The sequence below is a fragment of the Lutjanus erythropterus genome, chromosome 12 (assembly GCF_056507025.1).
Source record: "Lutjanus erythropterus isolate fLutEry1 chromosome 12, fLutEry1.hap2, whole genome shotgun sequence".
Taxonomy (NCBI): Eukaryota; Metazoa; Chordata; class Actinopteri; order Lutjaniformes; family Lutjanidae; genus Lutjanus; species Lutjanus erythropterus.
Genome location: NC_139328.1, coordinates 14,289,058 through 14,309,296, shown reverse-complemented (window position 1 = coordinate 14,309,296; position 20,239 = coordinate 14,289,058). Strand labels below are relative to the sequence as shown.

The 20,239-nt window shown below is 39.3% G+C and overlaps 1 protein-coding gene across 1 annotated transcript in view; it reads left to right on the top strand.

Moving 5' to 3' along the window:
• The first annotated feature begins 894 nt into the window (after positions 1–894).
• The window catches only part of LOC146317739 (voltage-dependent R-type calcium channel subunit alpha-1E-like), a 64,778-nt gene continuing 45,433 nt past the window's right edge, over positions 895–20,239 (top strand). The window contains exons 1-3 of the mRNA XM_084733099.1: positions 895–1,000; positions 3,122–3,261; positions 18,823–18,926. Of these exons, the coding sequence (XP_084589225.1) occupies positions 908–1,000; positions 3,122–3,261; positions 18,823–18,926 (337 nt within the window). The 5' untranslated portion in view covers positions 895–907. The remainder of the gene's footprint in view (positions 1,001–3,121; positions 3,262–18,822; positions 18,927–20,239) is intronic.

Here is a 20,239-nt window from a genome sequence, read left to right as displayed (position 1 = left end):
AATTTTTTTGTTGACTAATTGTTTTAGCATTACATCATTTATACAGTCATAAAAACACTTGTAATTCAGTTATTTTATGTTTAAACTCCAGCTGAATGCTTCGTTGCTCCTGTTGTCGTGGAGAGAATTTGACAACTTGAACCTCACAATCAAGCAAATCAACTCACAATCGAGGAGTTTATGTTAAAACCTTGGCTTCTTCTCTTTAGAGTTAAAGAGATAATATTTTGAAGAGGTGAGTTTGTCATACGGGAACACTGAAATTGACCCTCCGTGGTTTCAGCTGTGTGCAGTGAAAGGGCTTCTGACAACTGTTTGCAGTAGTTTGTGTAGTTAAGCCAGCCAGGCCAAGGTGACTTCACAGCGCTCCGTCTCCCTCCCTAACCTGCTCTTTTTTTCTCTTCATGAAAAGCACTTTTAAAAGCACGTTGCCATGGATACTGCAATCTCTCTAACAGATTGCTTCCAATACCAGAGAATATGAACCATGCCATAATTCATCTGTCATTCAATCATCCATCCATCCGTGTTGTTTTTCCACTTTCTACTGAACCACACAGAAATACTTAGAATTTAATACACATACTGTATACATACACTGTATATATACTGTATGCATGGGTTTAAGTTACTGCTGTTAGTGTATAAAACATTATAAGCTTGTTAAACTCAGAATATGGAGTTTTTTTGTATTGTAAAATAGGACCTGTTTGTGTAATGATGTACAGTATATAGTCATTAACCTGTGGTGCTGATCTACAAAGACTGGTGAGATATAAGCTACAGAATTGTTCATGTTCTTGATGTTTTTTCTGCATCATTTGTTTGTTTTCATGTCTTAGTTTTGTCCTTGTGTTTTGATAAAAGTTGTCTCCTTAACTTTGCGGCCTTTACACCATTTGAGTACATGATTCTGGCCACCATCACTGCCAACTGTGTTGTCCTGGCCTTGGAGCAGCACCTCCCCGGAGAGGACAAGACCCCCATGGCAAAGAGACTGGTGAGGACAAAATCTGTTTTCACATCCTCGACACACAGGCGGGATTCTGGGTGAGGCAGATACAGGGATACAAAACAAACAAGAATGACTCAGAGTTTATATGAAAACCAAGCTTGTTTTTGTCCTACAAAAAAATGACAAAAGTAAGTTTCAAAGCCCCAAAGGAAACCTCCCTTTGAGTTAAAGGGACAGTTTGTATTATTTGAAGAGGGGTTGAATGAGGAACTTATCCATAGTCAGTGTGTCAGCTACAGTAGTTGGCAGTCAGCACGCCCTGAGTTTGGAGAAGCAGAAAGGAGTACAAGCAAGGAAGCTAAGCATTCTCAAACTGTTGACAGGGTCAGCAGCAAAACATATTTTATCCAGTTTAGTGAATCTAAACTAACCTTTCAAAACACTGAAGTGACACGATAACACAAAGTAACAGATTGAGGCAGCGACAGACCAACAGCTCCTGTGTTCTGCAGGTAAAATGACCGATTTTTACAATGGAGTTTGGTTTTGGAGAGAGTGATAATTGGCTTATATATCTTCCGTTTCCCGTTTTTAGGTGGGCCTTTTTATTATAGGCAGCTGAAGAATGTTTTCCTGCTGACCCTCTCTACAGCAGTACATTGTTTAGTCTTCTGTGCTGGTGCTTCTGTGGGTCGACCTCCATCTCCTGTAGTTAATACACTGACTATGGATGAGTACCTCATACAGAGCCACTTCAAATAACTCTAACTATTCCTTTAAGGTTGCATACTTTACAATCAGCACGTAGTGATCTGCTCAAAGACCCAGGTTTGTAAGTAGGCGGTGAATAGTTTTGCACAGAAATGGTTGAGGAACAAAGAACCGTTTAAAAATAAGACAGCTCATACTCTTATGAAGTCTTGAAAACACGCCTCATACAAATGTACCTGAAGTGGTGGAATGTACCTACATATATTTATTCATGTGCTGTACTGGAGTATAATTTTGAAGTACTTGAGTATTTAGATGGGACGTTAAGTCATAACTCAGACAATCAACAGTCAACGCTCCGTCATCAGTGTTGAAATATCATCAATAAATTTGGTCTCTACTGAATTACTGTGCTTCAAAATGGCTGCAATTAATGAAAAAATGATGCTGTGTGGCAGAAAAATTGTAGTTTCACCATTAGTGAGTATAATTCTGTGACATTTTACGATTTACACCTACGTACACCTATTTGTTGTTTTTATTTATGACATAACTTATTTATGACATAACTTATCTGTGTGGTGCAACTGCTTTTATTATGTTGTAACTAGGCTAAGTTTGAACTTAAGCACAGCTGGTACAACAGGCTGCTGTACTACTACTTAAGTAAGATTATGAATGTAGGACTTTAACTTGCATATGTGTTACTTTTACTTAAAGGGATAGTTCACCCAGAAATGAAAATTCAGTCACTATCTACTCATCCTCATGCTGATTGAAGGTCAGGTTTAGTTTTTTAGTCCACAAAACACTGCTGGAGTTTCACAGGAAAACAGGGTTGCAGAATCTCCCAAACAAATTAAGTGAAAGGTGACCAGTTTTCAAATGAAAAATAAATGGAAAAACAAAACAAAACAAAACATGAAATGCCTCCATACTGTTTGTCTGGTGTAACCCAAGTCCTAACATGCCAAGTTGACTTGAAACATGTCATTTAAACCATGTTTTTAGCTTAAATCTTCACTGTAGATCCTTATCTTTGATTCACATGTGCGTGCACACGGTCTGAACTGGGTGTGTGTGGTGTGACTGTGTGCATGTGCAATTTAACGGCATGTTGGGGCTTTACACCAGATGAGCAGTATGGAGGCGTTTTATTTTATTTTTTCAGTTGTATTTTCCATTTGAAAACTGGTCACCATTCACCTAAAGTGTTTGGGAGATTCTGGGACCTTCAAACAGCATGAGGGAGAGTAGATAATGACAGAATTTTAATTTTTGGGTGAACTGTCCCTTTAAGTGCCCCTCTTCCACCAGTGTTTACCTCTTAAATAGTGGCCATACATGAGCTTATGTGTTTATGTGTGTATGCACATCAAAGCAAACTGGTTGTAGTTTTGACATTGATCAATACTGTAATTAGTTTGTCAATCAGCTCGTCCGTTATCTCTGCAGGAGAAGACAGAGCCGTACTTTATTGGGATCTTCTGCTTCGAGGCGGGGATCAAGCTGGTGGCGCTCGGTTTTGTTTTCCATAAAGGGTCCTACCTGAGGAACGGCTGGAACGTCATGGACTTCATAGTCGTGCTCAGTGGGTGAGTGACATTAGTTGGTCTCCATGACAACCTGATTTTTAAAATGTTTTTTAACAAAGTGAGAAATGTTTGTTTTAAATCGACAGATTGCTAAGTTACTACTTGCCAAGCATACTGGTGAAATGTGTTTTTGGAGGAGGAACAAATTTCAGCTCTATGTAACGAACCAAACTTTTTGACTGGGAGACTTTTAGACTTTGGATTGGCAGCAGTGTAGTCGGTTTTATTTATATAACCCGATATCACAAATCACAAATTTGCCTCATGGGCTTTACAATCTGTACCTCATACAACACGCTCTGTCCTCAGACGACTCAGATACGGAAAACTAAGCAAAAAAAACTTTTAATGGAAGAAAAAAATGGAAGAAATCCCAGGAAGAGCTATAGTGGACGTATCTCAAATTACAATATAGACAATCAGGCTGACAAACTTAATAAATATCATAATAAATGGCAGAATCTAAAGTTTTTGCAAAGCTTTCCTCCTGTTTTTCTTCTGTCTGGATGTTTATCAGATCCTATTCAAAGCAGTCATACTCTGGGAGAAGCACAGGTGTGACTAATAACATTAAGGATGGCTCGGCTCCATCAAGCGTCCATGTAATCCATTCCAGTGAGCCAGTATGCACAATACGAGGACCCCAGAGCTGGCTCACATAAATGGAACACAGCCATCGTTAACATTAGTAATTACACCTGTAATTTTCTTATTATAGAATTTCTGCTGTGAAAATGATCCGTTGGACTACTGTTAAATGAAGATTAAAGTGTTATTTTGCTGTTTGTGTGGAAGACGTTACAAACTGTGGATGTTTTGATTGTTACACTTCCAGTAGTTACAGGGAAAAAGTGTGTCCCAGTATAGGCATTTTCTCTGCTACTCCTACAATATGTCTGACATCCTATCCCTGTTCATGCTTACATTTCCAGCTATAATAAAACTGCCTTGCAACGGTATATTTTTGCATGCTTTTACCATGTTAGAATTATGTGAGGAAGAGCAAAGTTCCAGCAAAGTCCTCGATCCCTGATCACTTAAACTTCACAAAAGAGAATCACCAAATCCTGATTAGTTCTGCAACACTTTAGCTGTGTGCTTAATTGTGACTTGCTGCAATTAGTTTTTATAAAATGCTCTGCAAGAAGTAATATATTGTGTCTGACATTTGCACACTTTGAAGAGAAATGTGAAAAGTCTTTGGCCATCATGACATCATCATGTGTAAAGGGGGTAGTGAAGCCGTGATTAGTAAAAGAAAACCGACCAGTGGAGTTTAGACACCGGTGGTGGTGGTGGTGAAGGGATGGTTGACGATCTGGATGTGATGAGGACTGGACCTCTGATGAGCTCAACCTGAGCACTGGATTAGAAGAACTGGAGGAGAACGGTGTGGAGGAGGGTTGCAACTATTTTGTGCAGACATGACAGCTGAAAGCGTCAGAGAGGAGAACAGATTTAAAGTTTTGACACGACATGATTGTCTGATGGAGATTGTGGCTAAATCTGGTTGGTTTGCTTAAAGAGTGAACGCCCGTGGATAGCTGATTGAGAATAAGTGGGTAAAGAGAGAAAGGGGGGAGAGAAAAACAGTTAGGGCTGAATGAGGCATAAAAATAATCTTCCTGATTGAACCTACACTGAGCTTCATATTAACACTGATACTTACATCAGATAACTGTTTTCAGTTTCTCTATGCGTATCTGTCCCTATCAAATAAAACTCAAATGAATGAATAATAAAATGTTGAGACATTATAATGAGGATACTATTACAACCAGCTTGTACCATTAGCTACTTTACAGTTGCTGCTACTTTTATCAAACCCACAACCGCAGCAGATGACCTTTATTAAATTGCTGGTCAAAGTGTTAGGTTTGAGAAACATGTTTTACCTTTGGCCCTTCTTTGAAGAAATTGCAGGCATTCCTGTCACCTTTCCATGTTAGCTTCTATTCCACTGGCTTCAATAAAGGATTTTTTTGAAAACTGAAACTTGATATTTTTACACATATTCTTTACTTCATTAATAGTACTGTTATTATTTTGCCAACATTAAACAACTTCTCCCATTAGACACAGAAACTCTGGCACAGCCTGAGAGAAAATATTGAGCAACAAAAGTTTATTTAGTGTAACAGAAACTAACATAGCACTGATTTCTAGATATTGGTGTTACATGTTTGATAAAAGTAGATAATAGACAAGTGTGTCCATCTGAAAACAGCAGCTAATTAACAGGGCTAATAATTTATGTTGAGGTCCTCCACAGTGACCGTGTCTGGGTTGGTTGTTAAATTTCAGAATATCTGATTTCAGTCTTTTTTATGTCCCAGTCTATGAGCAACAGTTTGTTAGCTCTGACTGGTAACAAGCTAACAAAATAGCAGGTAATTTTCCTCAAGAGGCAAGCCTATTAAAAAAAAAAAATATGTCTTTAATAAGAAAGATAAATGTACCCTAAACCCTTGAAAATGTAAACACAAAATCTTGTTGTGGCAAATCAGTGAGAAACTGAAGCGAAGAGAGACAACTGATTTAACTGAGATAAAACACACAGTGCTGAGACTTGAATTTGATCACTGGATATTGTGCAGGCTCATTTATATGCCAAGCGAGTTTTCTTTTGGATCTGAAGAGCTGATTGTTTCAGTCAAATAGAGATCAGTGCATGTGAAAAAGAACATTTTAACATCTTAAATTATGATTAGGCCCAGAGGAAGCCTATTTCTTAGGAGCTAAATTTAAAAAGTGCAAGAAAATGGTCAAACTCTCCTATTAATGTTAAACTGAGTTATGTCAAGGTGAAATAGGCTGGACCAAGAAGAGATCTTCTTCCATGTTTTCTCACAAACTTAAAAGGCATTATTCCATATGTTTGTTTACAGTGGAACAGTGTGTCTCACTGATTGATCACCCATGACACAGATGACACTTCTGAGAAGGATCAATACATTTTGGTCTTTTTTAGATATGTTTACAAGAAAGACACAGAATATCTCTGAACTTGAAGGTCAGAAAATTAGCCAAATAAGAAGCCAGAATATGCGCCTGTGTGTTTGAGATATGCCTGCACATGCTCTCTTTTAATTTTGAATTTGGTTGAACTCCATGATGAATTACAAACTTCACTGATTGTACGAGCGAGTGACTGAAAGTTTTAAATTAATGCTCAGCAGCTGATTCTGCAATTAATTCTGACAGAATTCATTTTTACTTCACCAGGCTGTGGCGGGTGAACCAAAAGATTAATTTCTAGACACCGATTGTCAAGTTGTGTTGGTGCATTCATGCGTGTGACGCTGCTTGTGTCAACGTTTATCAATATTGTTGCCACGCATGCTCGTGCTGCATTTTAAAGGCTTCGGATCCCTGCGTGCTGCACCTCATGTCGTCTGACACGTGATAAGAAATTTGCTGACCCTATAGGCAGGTCTTTGTTGTTGATATGTTGATGTGATTTGTCTCTAGAAGCGTATAGATTTAAACACCACAAACACAACACATAAACGCAGGAAAATGTGTGTTTCCATGGCACAGTCAGGCTCTGCAGTCAGCATTAGGTGGGTGGATAAGTGGATTGGCAGTTGTGTCTAAAACCTGCTTCGGTTCGCCCCCAGGACCTCTGTGAATTAAATGTGAATGCAGCGCTGAAGATGTTATGCAAAAGCAAAGAAAGAATGGATGGATGGTGGAAAGAAAGAGAGAAGAAAGGAGCAGGAAAACAAGGAGAAGGAAGGGAGATGGAGAGTCAGACCCAAGTAAAAACATGATGAGAGACTTAATTTGTTCCCCTTAAGACTGGGGTTTAGTGAATTAATTGCGCAGGAGTTAAGTATTGTTACCACTTGTGTGCTGTTTGTGGCTAAGTGTACAGTATTCAGAATTCAGGGAAGATTGCTGTTGGCGTGTTGACATCTCATTTCAACCTGACACCCACATCTTTATTTTTCCTCAGTATCTTATTCCTCTGTCTGTCTGTCCTCCTATCTCGCTGTCTCTCTGCCTCTTACATAAAAGGCACATCAGCATCACGTTTACAGACCAGTTAGCGCCGGCCGAAACGGCTCGACAGCTGTGTTGTCGACAGATTTCCACAGAATTTACAAGGTTAAAGTGCTTAGTCGGTTTTAATAATCAGCTCTGAACAGTTGTTACCTTAACAGCACTGGTTGCTTCTGTGAGAGACTTTGAAATTCTCTCATTAGGCATCCGTCAGAGTTTGCATCATTTTGCTTTCAGTTTCTCAATAAATGGCTCGTTAGCCACAAGAGACAAAGTGCTGTTTGGTGAAAAGTAACAGCTCATTATTCACAAGGCCTGGACTAGTTGTGGATTTAAAACTGTTTTTCCACACAGTAAAATGATCTCGCAAGTAGTCGACTCCTCCAATCATATGAAAATGCAAAGGCATGATGATTTAATATAAATTATCAATCAGGCTTATAATTTGTGGTTATTTTGGAGCTTGAATCAATCTTTCTTAGAATGGATTACGGTTTTCACAATGTAAAAACAATCAAACATCTGTAGAAACAAAAGACGGCTGCAAAGTATGGCAAAATAAATTGGCTGTTTGTATGTTTAAACGCTCTAATTCTGTTGTTTAAATCACTGGAATCTGTTATAACCAACCATCAGCTGCAGTTTTCTAAATGAGGAAAAGGTTGTGTTTCACCAGTGAACCCATTAAGCCTACAAAAAAGTGTTGAGTGTTACTAAAAACGGAGAGGAGGTTCGTAGGCACAGGAGGGTCACTTGAGGGGCAGCGGTGGAAGTTGTGTAACAGTTTGATGGAGATCAGGCGGTTCAGAACGAGCTGCAGTGTGGACCCAATTAAATGATAATTTGCTCAATTAATTGATGAATCATTTTATCTATGAAATAGTGACACATGGACATATTTTTGGAATTCAGTGTTTACTGATTTTGTTGGTAAATGAATCAGTTATGTAACAAAACAACAAATTCACATTGGCCATAAACATGTAACCCTTACATACCCCCCTCCCCAGTGAAATAAGTTTTAGCATGATAGAATCAGCAAACCTTTGTTTGTTTTCCTTAGATAAATCATATTCATCCAACTTTGTCTCACTCTAAATCCCCCCCCCGCAGTGGCTCTACGTCCCCCCGGGGGGGCCCACTTCCCAGTTTGGGAACCACTAATTTGGCCTAATTATCAAAATGGCTGTAGATTAATTTTTTGTAGATCGGCAAATCAATTAATCAGCTAATCATTACAGTTCCACTGTGCGTTTGTGGTGATCATGAATTGGAGCAGAGAGAGCAAACAGTAGAATAAAGACACCATGACATTATATGTTTTGACTCACACTTGTCAGGATTGATGTTCTGGGTTGTGTTTAAGTCCAGTAACATTTAGAAAATTTATATATCATCATATCTTTTTTATAAGATATGAGCAAAAAGCTTGTGTATTATTGGCTGGAGGTCACTGGAGAATGGTTTGAAAGTTTTTTGGTAAGTTATGATTGTGCTCCACCTTTAAGAGGCTAGCATCAATACGTTTAAAATGAAGTTGTTGTTCAAAGTGATTAACCTCTACACAGACTCATGACATCACCTCTGTTAGAAAAATGACCAAAATGCACCTTCCTTGTTAACCCTCCATCCTCCCTCTGCATCCCCTAGTAGCAGAGTGTGCAGGGGCAGAGGGGTTGTTTAATTGAATATGTGATGTTAATGTAAAATATTTCCCTCAGGAGTTGGTGGAGACCAAAAACAGAGAAATAAGAGTGTGAATGTTGGACTTAAATTCATCAAGTGGTCTGAAATATGACTTCAAATGAATGATAATGTTGCTCTGTAACTGCTGGATGTGTACTATTTTCTAACAACATTAGCCATATCAACTTAAAAAGTGAGTCAGTGAATATTTCACAACTTGTTTCCACTTTCCGTAAGTAGTCAAAGTGGCACACTGTTGATGTTTTCATCTTATGGATAACAAATAAGACATTAAAATGTGAAAACACACTGATATAAGCTGATATTAGGATTTTAGTGTGGCACTGAACTGAAAAAAAAGGAATAATTCTTCTTTTTGAGCAGCCAGATGCGATTTTACTGGTAAAATTCTGAGTCATGTAGAGCCCTGAAAACTACTCCTAAAACTGTGAAAATTCAGTGATTTTTATAGACTCAACTGTCGAAGTTACATTCTTTTAATATCACTAAAATCATGTCACTTCCAATGTAAAATGCAAGAAGTCGTCAGCATACTTTCTGCAGCCTACAGATCATCTCGGCCCATTCCAGCCACAGCTGGTTGGTAACTGACGACCTGGTTTCCTGCCACCTATCTGACACATTTTCTGGTAGCACATATGCTACTCTCCTCTCTCTCTCTTCCTCTCTCTCACACACACACACATACACACACACGCACACACACACGCTGTGACTCTCTCTCACTCTGGTGGCACAGCACAAGTAAGTCAGACTTAAAAGAAAACACACATGTGTCATAGAGGCCGGTTGGGAATAAAATCGAGGCCACTGGGCCAGCGCTGGCGGCATTCATTCCATTTCATATTAATGAATTGCTAGAAGCGAATCTGCTGGGACACTGAGCTCAATTAAAATCCTTAATCTGAGTGAAGAGTGTGTAGCAAAAAGGACCACAGCTAGAACAACTTACCCACAAACCAATTTAATTCACTGGGATTCCTAAAATGGTCAATTATATCCTGCGGCAAACAGATTGGCACAGGTGGACTTGATGCTTTGATTAGCAGTAAAATGTCTCCCAGATGACTCGTGTGCGTGCTTGTTACTCCATTTATAAAGGCTGAAGGTACAGATTGTTGCCAGCAAACCTGTTGCCCTCATGTTGTTAAATTAGTCCTGACAACTCCCTCATCAGACCTAAATGATATTGATCCCCAGCTGTGCCTGCACGCACGCACACGCACACACACACACACACACACACACACACACACACACACACACACCCCTGTGTGTATGTATGTGTGACTGTCAGCGTCCCATCATGTTGTTTGAAGGGTATCAGCTTTCCCTTGTTGCCCCAGTCTGCTGCTGTCCCTCTTACAGTGTATGACACTTTTCTAAAATTGTTGCTCTTTAGACAGGATGAATAATACAACTGGGTGGGAGTTTGGAGTGATTCATTAGCCATCTGGCAGAAAGACAGACACAGGAGTGAGAAAAGCCTTACTCTTGTGTGTCAAGCAGTTTGCATCTGTATCATTTAATGCGTACATGCATAAATGATCTGAATAACCTATTAGGGAGCTCCAGGGCAAAAATCTGCCATCCACACAACCTCAACCATCATCTGCGCACTGTGTATGTACCCTGTAGTGAACCATAACACTGGAATACTACTTTTTCTGTCGGTTGTGTTTATTTGTGGTAATTTATTTTTGCAAGACTTTATTTAGGAATATGTACCATGTGAACAAAACAGAAACAAAATTATTAGTCTTTACATTAGATTTAGACAACCTGACACCCAAGATGCTTTGTGTGCTTTTTTACACTTATAGACTCTCTCTCCACCTCCCTACACTACTATTCTGAGTGTAATTCAAGTCCCAAAAAAGTTGCTGAAGCCTGTTGATTAAAGAGCAAAAACATATTTTCTATCAGACATGATGAAGACAAATAAAAACTCTCCACTTCTCATATAACTGATTCTACAGCAGCATCTACACTAACCTCTTTAGGAGACGCCATTGTTATATTTATATAGATATTTAAGATATATAGAGAGATATATTAAAAGCGTCTGGCTAAATGACTGCAATATTATTTTTTATTTATATTATTAGCGAGTAGCTAGTTTGAAACTAGCTCATAGTTAGTGAGAAGATAGGATGGATTTTGCACACAAACTTTGGTGTTGGTTCAACACATTCCTGGAGCTCTGTGGTCTAGGGCTCCAGGCAGATTGGTAATCCAGCCTTGTGTCAGTATGTTGCTAAATTAGTCTGATCTCTCCGTATGTAGCTCATGTTTGGCATTACATTTAAACCCACCAGTAAGCACTAGTCCCACTGCACATCTGTAACCTTAAAACTTTGAGTCAAATTGCAAATTGCAGCCAGAATGGTGTTTCCAACCATGTCAGTGACTCACAAAACTAATTAAGAAATTGAGAGTAAAACTTCAAGATCTTGCCAACATTATGTGTATTTCTCCAGGAGTTTTAAAAGGATGGCTGCAGTGGTCTCAGCTCTAATTTTGCTCCTATAATTGAACTGAACAAACAATAGCTTACAGTCCCTGGTGGGTTTTCTTTGGGAAAACATACACCCAGTGATTTATTCTATGACTAATAGTGAATAAATGTCTTTTTTTATGTAATCCCAATTCAACAGAGCCATATTAATGTTGCCATTACATGCGTGGTTTATGTTTTTCCAGGTTTAATTCAAAGCCATTAATTGGTTGATGCACCATGTTGATGTTGAGTCAGTTGCACATTACCATATGCAGAGCTGTGCTGAAATGGTGAGCAACGTGATGCTGCTGATTGCTGTAGTTTTTGGTGGTGGAGGTGGAGGTGTGTGGGAGAGGCTGCATTCTGTGCATGTAATGAATTCAGCCTCTCCAGAGCCAGTTTGGTACAATACTGTGCAACAGTGCTTCACTTAAAGAGCCAACGAGGAAGAGATTAGCCTCTCACTATGCACATTAACTCGCTGCTAAATTGTTAGAGTTGAATCTGTAGAGCGGGGGGTGTGTGTGTAGCTGTCCTGCTATGTGTTTTAGTGTGTCTTTACTCTACTGAAAGCCCCGATAAAGTGATGATATGAGTGTTTGCGCTTCTTTATGCCAAGTGAATGTTCACTCACTGCAAACCTGGATTTGCTCTGTAGGGTGCTGGTAAAATGCAGGATAAGAAAAGCAAGGCACATTTAGTTATATAATATAGAACAATTTACACAAAACAATCAAAACAAAACAATTTATATACTATGTTCCATTCTCTCTCCCTTTGTCAGGATATTGGCAGCACCATTCTGAATAAGAAACAGGTTTTGGGGGTTAATCAGGAAAATTACATATTGCAGAAAAAAAGTATGAAGCAGTACCAAACATGAGAAGAAGGGGACTCTGTTGGAAATGCCAGCACCAAACTGTATCAGTGGTACGGGTGATATAATGAAGTCTGAAATATGGCCTCATGTCTCATCATGCTTGCTGGACTGAGCAGTTTGCTATTTTATGTTACAAAATGCAAATGTTACATGTTGTTAGTGTTTGTTTCTGTTTAGAACATCGCAATTTATTCTGGTAACTGTCATTTTTGTGCTGGTTTATACTTTGAACCATTAGTTAGCTTCAGTGGCTGCTACATTTCTTTTGGCCAGCTGTACGTTGCATATTTATGAGTATTTGTCTCTCATGTTGAATGTCTTTAAGGGGCTGAGGTGTCTGAGAGCTGCTTCCTGGCTCTCACTCTTTGCTGCTTGCCACAAAATTTTATTTTATTCTCCACAACCATCTGATGACCCCAGGAAATGATTTCATGACCAAACTGGGGGTCCTGACCCACAGGTTGAGAATTATTGTTGTAGAGTACTGAAAACATTGGCTTCAATTTTGTCTGTTCTGAGTTGGAGAAAAGCCTTGGATATCCACTCGTTAATCTAGTCAATGAACAGAATCTTCATTCGTTATTGTGAATAATAAACAGGGTCCAACACAAAGGCCAGTAAAAAGTCATGCTGAGCCAGTAAATACAGTCAGCCAGTTGCCAGTCGGGCTGGTGCCAGAAAGTTTAAAAATATTTAAATAATTTTCTAGACATGAGCAACGTTACGACTTCTGCTCTACTCTCAGAGACTTTGCCCTGCTCTGCCTGTGTGTGTCCTTGTGGGAATGTGAATAGGGCTAGCCGTGCAAAAATCAGACACAACCAGGCTTGTTTACTTCATAGTAGTTGAAAAACTACATACGAGTTAAAAATGCTTGAGAGAAAAACATATAACTGTGTTGAAATTAATGATTTGGTACACACAGATGCACTGTCAGGTATGTTGTAAGTACCCAACAAAGATAATAAGGTAGGACCGATAATCAAGAAAACAGAAACAGTCACTTGAAAGTTACTAGAAACACGTTTGTTGTGTGTGTCAGCTCTGAAGCTGCCCAGACCTGTTGCATAAAATGGAAACACTCAAATATAGGGTATAAGTACCTTGAGTTTAACTACAGTATTAAATTTTAATCAGGGCCTGCAGAAATTTTGTTCAGGCCAGTAGGTTCTTGACCTACTTTCTCAGCCCGAGATTAAATAAAACAGGACCAAGAACTGGACCCCAAATTAATTCATTTAGAACTGTTCCTCCTCGTCTGACCCAATTTTCAAATTTATTCAACAATATTTTGTGGCCCCACAGAGATTAGATACAGATTTGTTCATGCAGCATCTCAAGTGAACTGTATAAATATATATGCATGATATTGGACACTGAAAGACTACAAAAATGTTGGTTTGCATGATCACTGATTGTGCCAGTGAATTTTGTTTCGACAGGAAAACGATTTCTAGGCTAAACAAAAGAAAATGGCCACTGTGTGTGTGTGTGAGGATGAATCATGAGCTACCACAAGCAGACAGAATATTTGCTTTAATTTTGAGGGAGCCTCCACTGAATTGTTGTTGCTCAAAGTGCAGCCTTGAAGGAGCTGTGCTGCTGCCTGCCTTTGTTCAGAGTGTTTGGTTTGAAGGCTGTTTCCACAGACTCCCACTCCTCTGCTCCCGCTCTGTCTCAGTGTCTCTCGCTGTGTCATCTCTTAGTCTGACTCACTCACTCACTCAGTCACTCAGTCACTCACTGAAGTAATAGTGATTGTTTGGTGTCCTCATTAGTGTCACAAAAATAAGAAAAAGGCAAACAGACTTAATTTGTGTTTTTTTTCCATCATGTCAAACAATTAACATTAATCTGATTTGACATTCCACCGCCGTTAGCATTTTCTTTATTTGCCGTTACAACACTTCTTACACATGCACCGAATCAGTATTTTAAGTTTAAGAATCAGTTTCAACCTTAATCTAAGTAACATAAATTTGGATAAATGTTTTCAAGGCAGTTGCTAAATTCCCACTATCACTTTAACGTTACAGAAACAGAATTATTAGTGTTGTTTGATACATCACAGTAAAAGACAGGAATATATTCTGGAGGGTAAATTCACGATTGTCTGCAGTCCGAAGCATATTTCAAGTGTTTTATGATTAAGTCCACAGTAAACTTTCTTTTTATATTAGAATATTGTATAATGCCTTCTGTGGATCTGGGGAAGCCTAGTCAAATCTAAGACAAGACTAATGGCCTTGTGATCAAAGATAACCTGGGACAAAAGTCTGACACTGTCAGAAATTTTGGATATCCATCTCAACATGACTGCTGCTAACCAGCCAATAGGAATGCGCCAACATACATTTATGTATGCTAGTTGAGCAGACTATAAATACTGTTGCAAGGGAATGATAATAGCTTCATTGTTTACCACTATAGGCGCCAATAGATGATGCAGGCTGATGATGCACACTGACCTATTCTTGTATATTGACAAGTTTATTAGATTCATTTTGCTCAGTGTAGCTTGGAGTTGGCGATATGTTAAAATTTTCCAAATGATCATCGTCAGCTCATCCGTTGATGATTGGCGATATCTTCGTACCCCTCCCACCTCCTCCCGTCCTCTTGGGTCTCAGCTCGGAGATGTGCGCAAGCGGCGAATGCACTGTTTCACATGCTGTGTATGTTCAATACGTCTAATAGACAAAATAAACTCACAAAGTGTCTAGAAATTACATTTTCTCACACTTATTTTCCATTTCAAACAGAGAAATACAACCGTACACCTTCTGATTCCAAGTGTCTCTCTTTTACCGAACTAAGATGACCTTAATTGGCTCTTTAATGCTTCCGAAAACACACTTAAATCAAACTCGACAGAAAAACATGTAAAACTCACCAAAACTGTCTTTGTTAGTCTGCCCACTGTCCCAACAATCACCAACTCTGGTTTGGTCAAAATAAATCCTTAATTCGCCGTGTGAAAAGAGTGTAAAGAGTCAGACTCTGCAGGCTGTTTTCCTCTCATTCGTCACCCAGCTCAGCTCACTCATGGTCGGCTGAGTGGGTGTGTACTGCGCCGCTGGAGGAGAGCACGGTGCAGAGCAGAGGCTGTCACTTTGCAGACTATTACATTAGCAAAATAAAATTACAAATATCGCCCTAAGAATCTGCCAAAAAAAGCAGTCGGATGGATGCAGCCCGTCATCAATAGACAACATATTCATCCAATCGCCCAACCCTATTATGGCTGCAATAATTCAGTGTTGCTGGAAGGCTCCATAAAAGTCTACAGCTGTAACTATAAGAGGCTATATTGAGCTAAATGTAAATGACAGCACGCTAACATGTTCACAATAACCAGAGTTGGGCAAGCTACTTGGAAAATGTAGTGAGCTAAGCTACAAGTTATTCTACATTAAATGAAGCTTCAGCACACTGGAGCTACCCACCAGAGAAATATAGCAAGCTAAGCTACAATAAAATGACAAAAGTGGCTTAACTACATCAAAGTTATTTTTAAAGTAAAAATAAAGTATCCATGTATCTGTCTGTCTGTGTTTAGTAGTATATTTATTAGCCCCCTTTTGTACTAGGAGCCATCTACACAAATATCAAATTTATTTAAACTGACCACAACAATTTGGTTTTGTAGAGAAGTTTGTAAAAACAAAAAAAAAAGCCTGCACAAGTAATACTTCTGAGTAACATTACCCAAAGTTATAGTTTTCAGCTTCTCATTCTTCCTACCTCTTCCTGCCCAAATTTCCTTTACACACATGCACACGCGCGCGCGCATACACATAGTTTCATTCTTTTGCTGCCAAAGAACATGTTGCTAGCTAGCGTCATGTTAGCTGCTGGTGTTTGCTGACTGAGTTGTGATGATTAGCTTAGCTAGCGATTGTTGTGTTAACTTGAGGAAATACCTGAATGTTTGTCCTTAAATTTGTGTTGGACGTCTTGGATGTTGACAGGGGCTTCCTTTTCGGTTGCAAAGCAAACACCGGAACGTGTAACTGTTCTGTGAGGACTCGATAAGTAACATGAACTTGTTAAGGTTTGTCCACGGAGATTCACGACACGTACACGTCTCTGCCCCCTCCTCTGCCACTGTCTCCCGCTGCGCGCGGTCCATGTTGCCCCGCTGTGACAATTTGCGGGCATTTTTTTCTACACAGTCACATGGCGGGCATCTGCAGGAGGGCAGGTACGTGACGTCACATGGAAGAGACGCATTTAAGGTTTAGAAATGCGTGGGGAAATGTAGCTTCTGTGGACGCTACCGCGTTATTTGATCACTAAAGTAGCTTCACCACTGAAAAGCTATTTGATGTAGAAAACAGCGACGTTACGACCACGTTACTGAGAAACGTAGTTAAACTAGTAATGCCGCTACTTGTAACGCCGCTACTGTCCAACACTGACAATAACAATGCTAACATGCTGATACTATGCATGCTGAGCTTTCTTGGTTGGCATGTTAGCATGCTAATATTTGCTAATTAGCAAATAACACAAAGCACAGCTGAGGCTAATAGAAATGTCATGTATGTCGGTCATAAGCCGACTGACCAACCGACCACCAAACTGACGTTGCCATCCCAAGACTCATGCTACAAGCCTAGCAAAAACCAACCATGATGATGTCATATTATCTTGACATCCACCTGGAGGCTGCAAATTTATAGCTTAACGGCCACGTTTCAATACAGAGGTGAGGAGTTTGGAAGTCATGGATTTCAGCAGGTAGGGTTGGATCTAAGAAAAAACAATGCTGAGTTTTAGTGTGGAAAATGTGGAGCTTTGAGAGCTTGACCCACACTCAGGACAAAATGTCAGCATATCATGGCCTCAACTTGACTGATTTTGACCATCTCTCTGGAGTCCATCAACTTTACAGAAGTGCAGCAAGTACTACTGGAGTAATATTTGTGGATGTATATGGTATTTGTGATGAGCAACTACTCATAGACCATAAAAGCCAACCCTAGAGTCTACTTGCCATTTAAACCAGTAAGGAGAATGAGAGCAGTTAATGTGATTGACTGTTACTGAGATTTGCCACAACCGTACCTTTGATTTGACACATTAAAATCAGTTTACTTGTAGTAGGAGTACTACGCCACCAAAAACATATCTTATTCAGCATTACTCGGGCAAATTTAAAGATGCTAGGTCACATTTTAGTGTGGAGGGAAAATATACTCACTTGAATCATGACAACCTTTTTTTTTTTTTTTTTTTTTAGATTATCTGTAACCACAGCATTCAGTTGCTCGCTCAGTCGTCCTTGCACATGTCGCAGCCTGAACACGTTGAAATGGACAGTGAGCTTTCAGCACTTTGAACAGCGCTTTCAGGTTTATCTGCAGTACAGTGTGAACGTGGCCTCACTCATTCACTCGCTCATTCGGCCTCTCTCCCTCCCACTGCTTTCAGGAGAGATTCTGCGTGGGCTTACACTTGAGTTCTTGCCATGTGCTTTCTACCCCCTGCACACACACACACACACACACACACACATATACCCTCCCCCACATTTCCGAACACTGGCCAAAGATTTTATGAGTTTGTATATTTGTATCTTTGTGTGTAACAGAGATATAGACAGAACTGGAAAATAATTATGATTTCTAGGATAATTTTCACAACTCAGTTGGAGTATTACTTAGCAAATTAGCAGCGGATATTGACCCTGTCATCAGTGAAAGCGCATTAATGACTACAGGTCATCGAATTGGCTTGGTTGATATTGACCTGGGTTGCAAATGTGCAGCCAAATGAAAATGTTCAGTTTCTTGGCAGGGTTATTGCAGAACTTGTGTATTTTTTGTTAAAGAATATATTTTCCTAATTAACAAAATAACACAAAGCCTGCTTTTTCCATCACCACCAGAAACATTCAGATGTGCTTTTGGTGTACGCTGGTTTGAGATTGCCTGTCGGTTGCTCCTGATGCTGTTTTTCAGTGTTTGTGTGTAGGTGGAGGGACATCAATGTGTGCGTGGGCAGATGTGAGTAGAGATGCCTGCCAGGTGTATGTGGCTGTGCATTCTCTGTCTCTCACCATACAAGTCTGCTACATTAATGGTCATATTGTACCACAGAATGACATCATTTCGGCTCATTTTTTGCTTTATTTTCCTTTAAAATGACTCATCTCCAAAACTGCCCTTGAGTTACATCCTTTTGTCTCCTTTTACCTATTTTTGTCATTAAATTTGCCAGACACCAGCGACAAAAAACATTAATCTGAAGAAAGGGAAAAGAGGCTTTGTACCCGATTTAGCTGCTAATGGATCCCTGTTGTATTTTCTCTATTTTAACCCAGATGTCTTTTTACTTTTCAGGCCATCACAAGTAATAGCTATTAATTCAACTATTTTAACAAAATGATAAAAGAAAAATAACGATGTAACAGCCCTGCAATGAAAAATACCTCTGAATTAATAATGTGTGTGTTGTCCATCAGGATCCTGGCAACTGCTGGTGCCCACATGAACATCCCAGTCGACCTTCGGACCCTGAGGGCCGTGCGAGTGCTGAGACCTCTCAAACTCGTCTCCGGGATCCCAAGTGAGTCTGTTACTGACCTCTAGTCCTGTGCTGTAAGGGTGAACAAACTGGTATAAAACTAAAAACTAAAAAAAACAAGTTATTATTCTTTATGGGTATTTTTTCTGACTTTTTCAGCTCAAAGATCTAGTCATTTGAGAATGTGTATTATTTGCATTTATGAAGTCTTGTTACTACTTTGAAATAAAGTAAATCTCTCTACTGTACTTGGTTGACAAGCCAAACCTTTTATGTTTTTATGTTGTAGTCCATAATTTCAAGGTTCAAGGTTAATTTTGAGGCCTTTTTGAGCTTTTTGTGTAAGTATTGGTATTGAGGTCATTCTTCCCATTAAGCAGCCTGTTGTAGGAGGTACTTATCGATAGTCAGTTTTTCACCTACCGTACAGTAGATGGTTGTTAACACGCCCCCAGTTTAGGGAAGCAGATAGGGGAACCAGCACGGAAGCTACAGTGATGTTATAGCTGTTGTGGACAAGGTCACCAGCAAAATGTATTTCAGCCATCTAAATGGCCCACCTGAAAAAAATCAATACCAGTGTACACTATATTTAGAATATTTTTACCACTTTACTTTGCCGTCAGACTGGAAACTGCTGGTATATAAGCCAAATACTGCTGTCTCCAAACCAACCAAAATCCATTAGAAATTCGGTCATTTTACCTTGCAGAATACAGATGTTATTGGTCTACTGCTGCCTCGATATGTTAGATTGTTTGAGTTTTTTAGTGGTTTTGGTGAATCCAAACTAAGCTTTTAAAACACAGAAGTCACACAACTACATCAACAAGCTAATATAAGCTATATAAGCAAGGCAAGGCGAGGTAAAGCAGTGAAAATATCCTAAATATAGTGTTCACACTGATATTGAGTCTTTTTTTAGGTCCCTTAAATATATTTTACTACACTGGTACTCCTGCTGTTTCTCCAAACTGGAACATGTCAGTCACCATCTATTTTAGATAAAACAGTGGCTGTGGCAAACTACTGTGTTTGCCACACTGAGAAGCTGCTGTGTGTGGCAAGTCATCAGCGCTTCTGTTTAATAAGGACCTGTGAAAAAAAAAAGTTGAAAAGCATGTGTATTACTTTTTGCCATTTTTCTTCTGCAGCTGATTACCACATTTATAGTAAGAAGGCTGCATTCTGTTTTGTTCATCCTGAGGCAGTGAAGTGGAAAAGCAACACTTGTGGCAGAGCTGGAGGCTACTGAATTTGTTCTCTTTAATCTCCTAAATTAAAGTTTAGTAGAATAGGATTTATAGATAGATACATCTGTCATCATGTTAGGAAAAATACCGTGCATCACAAAA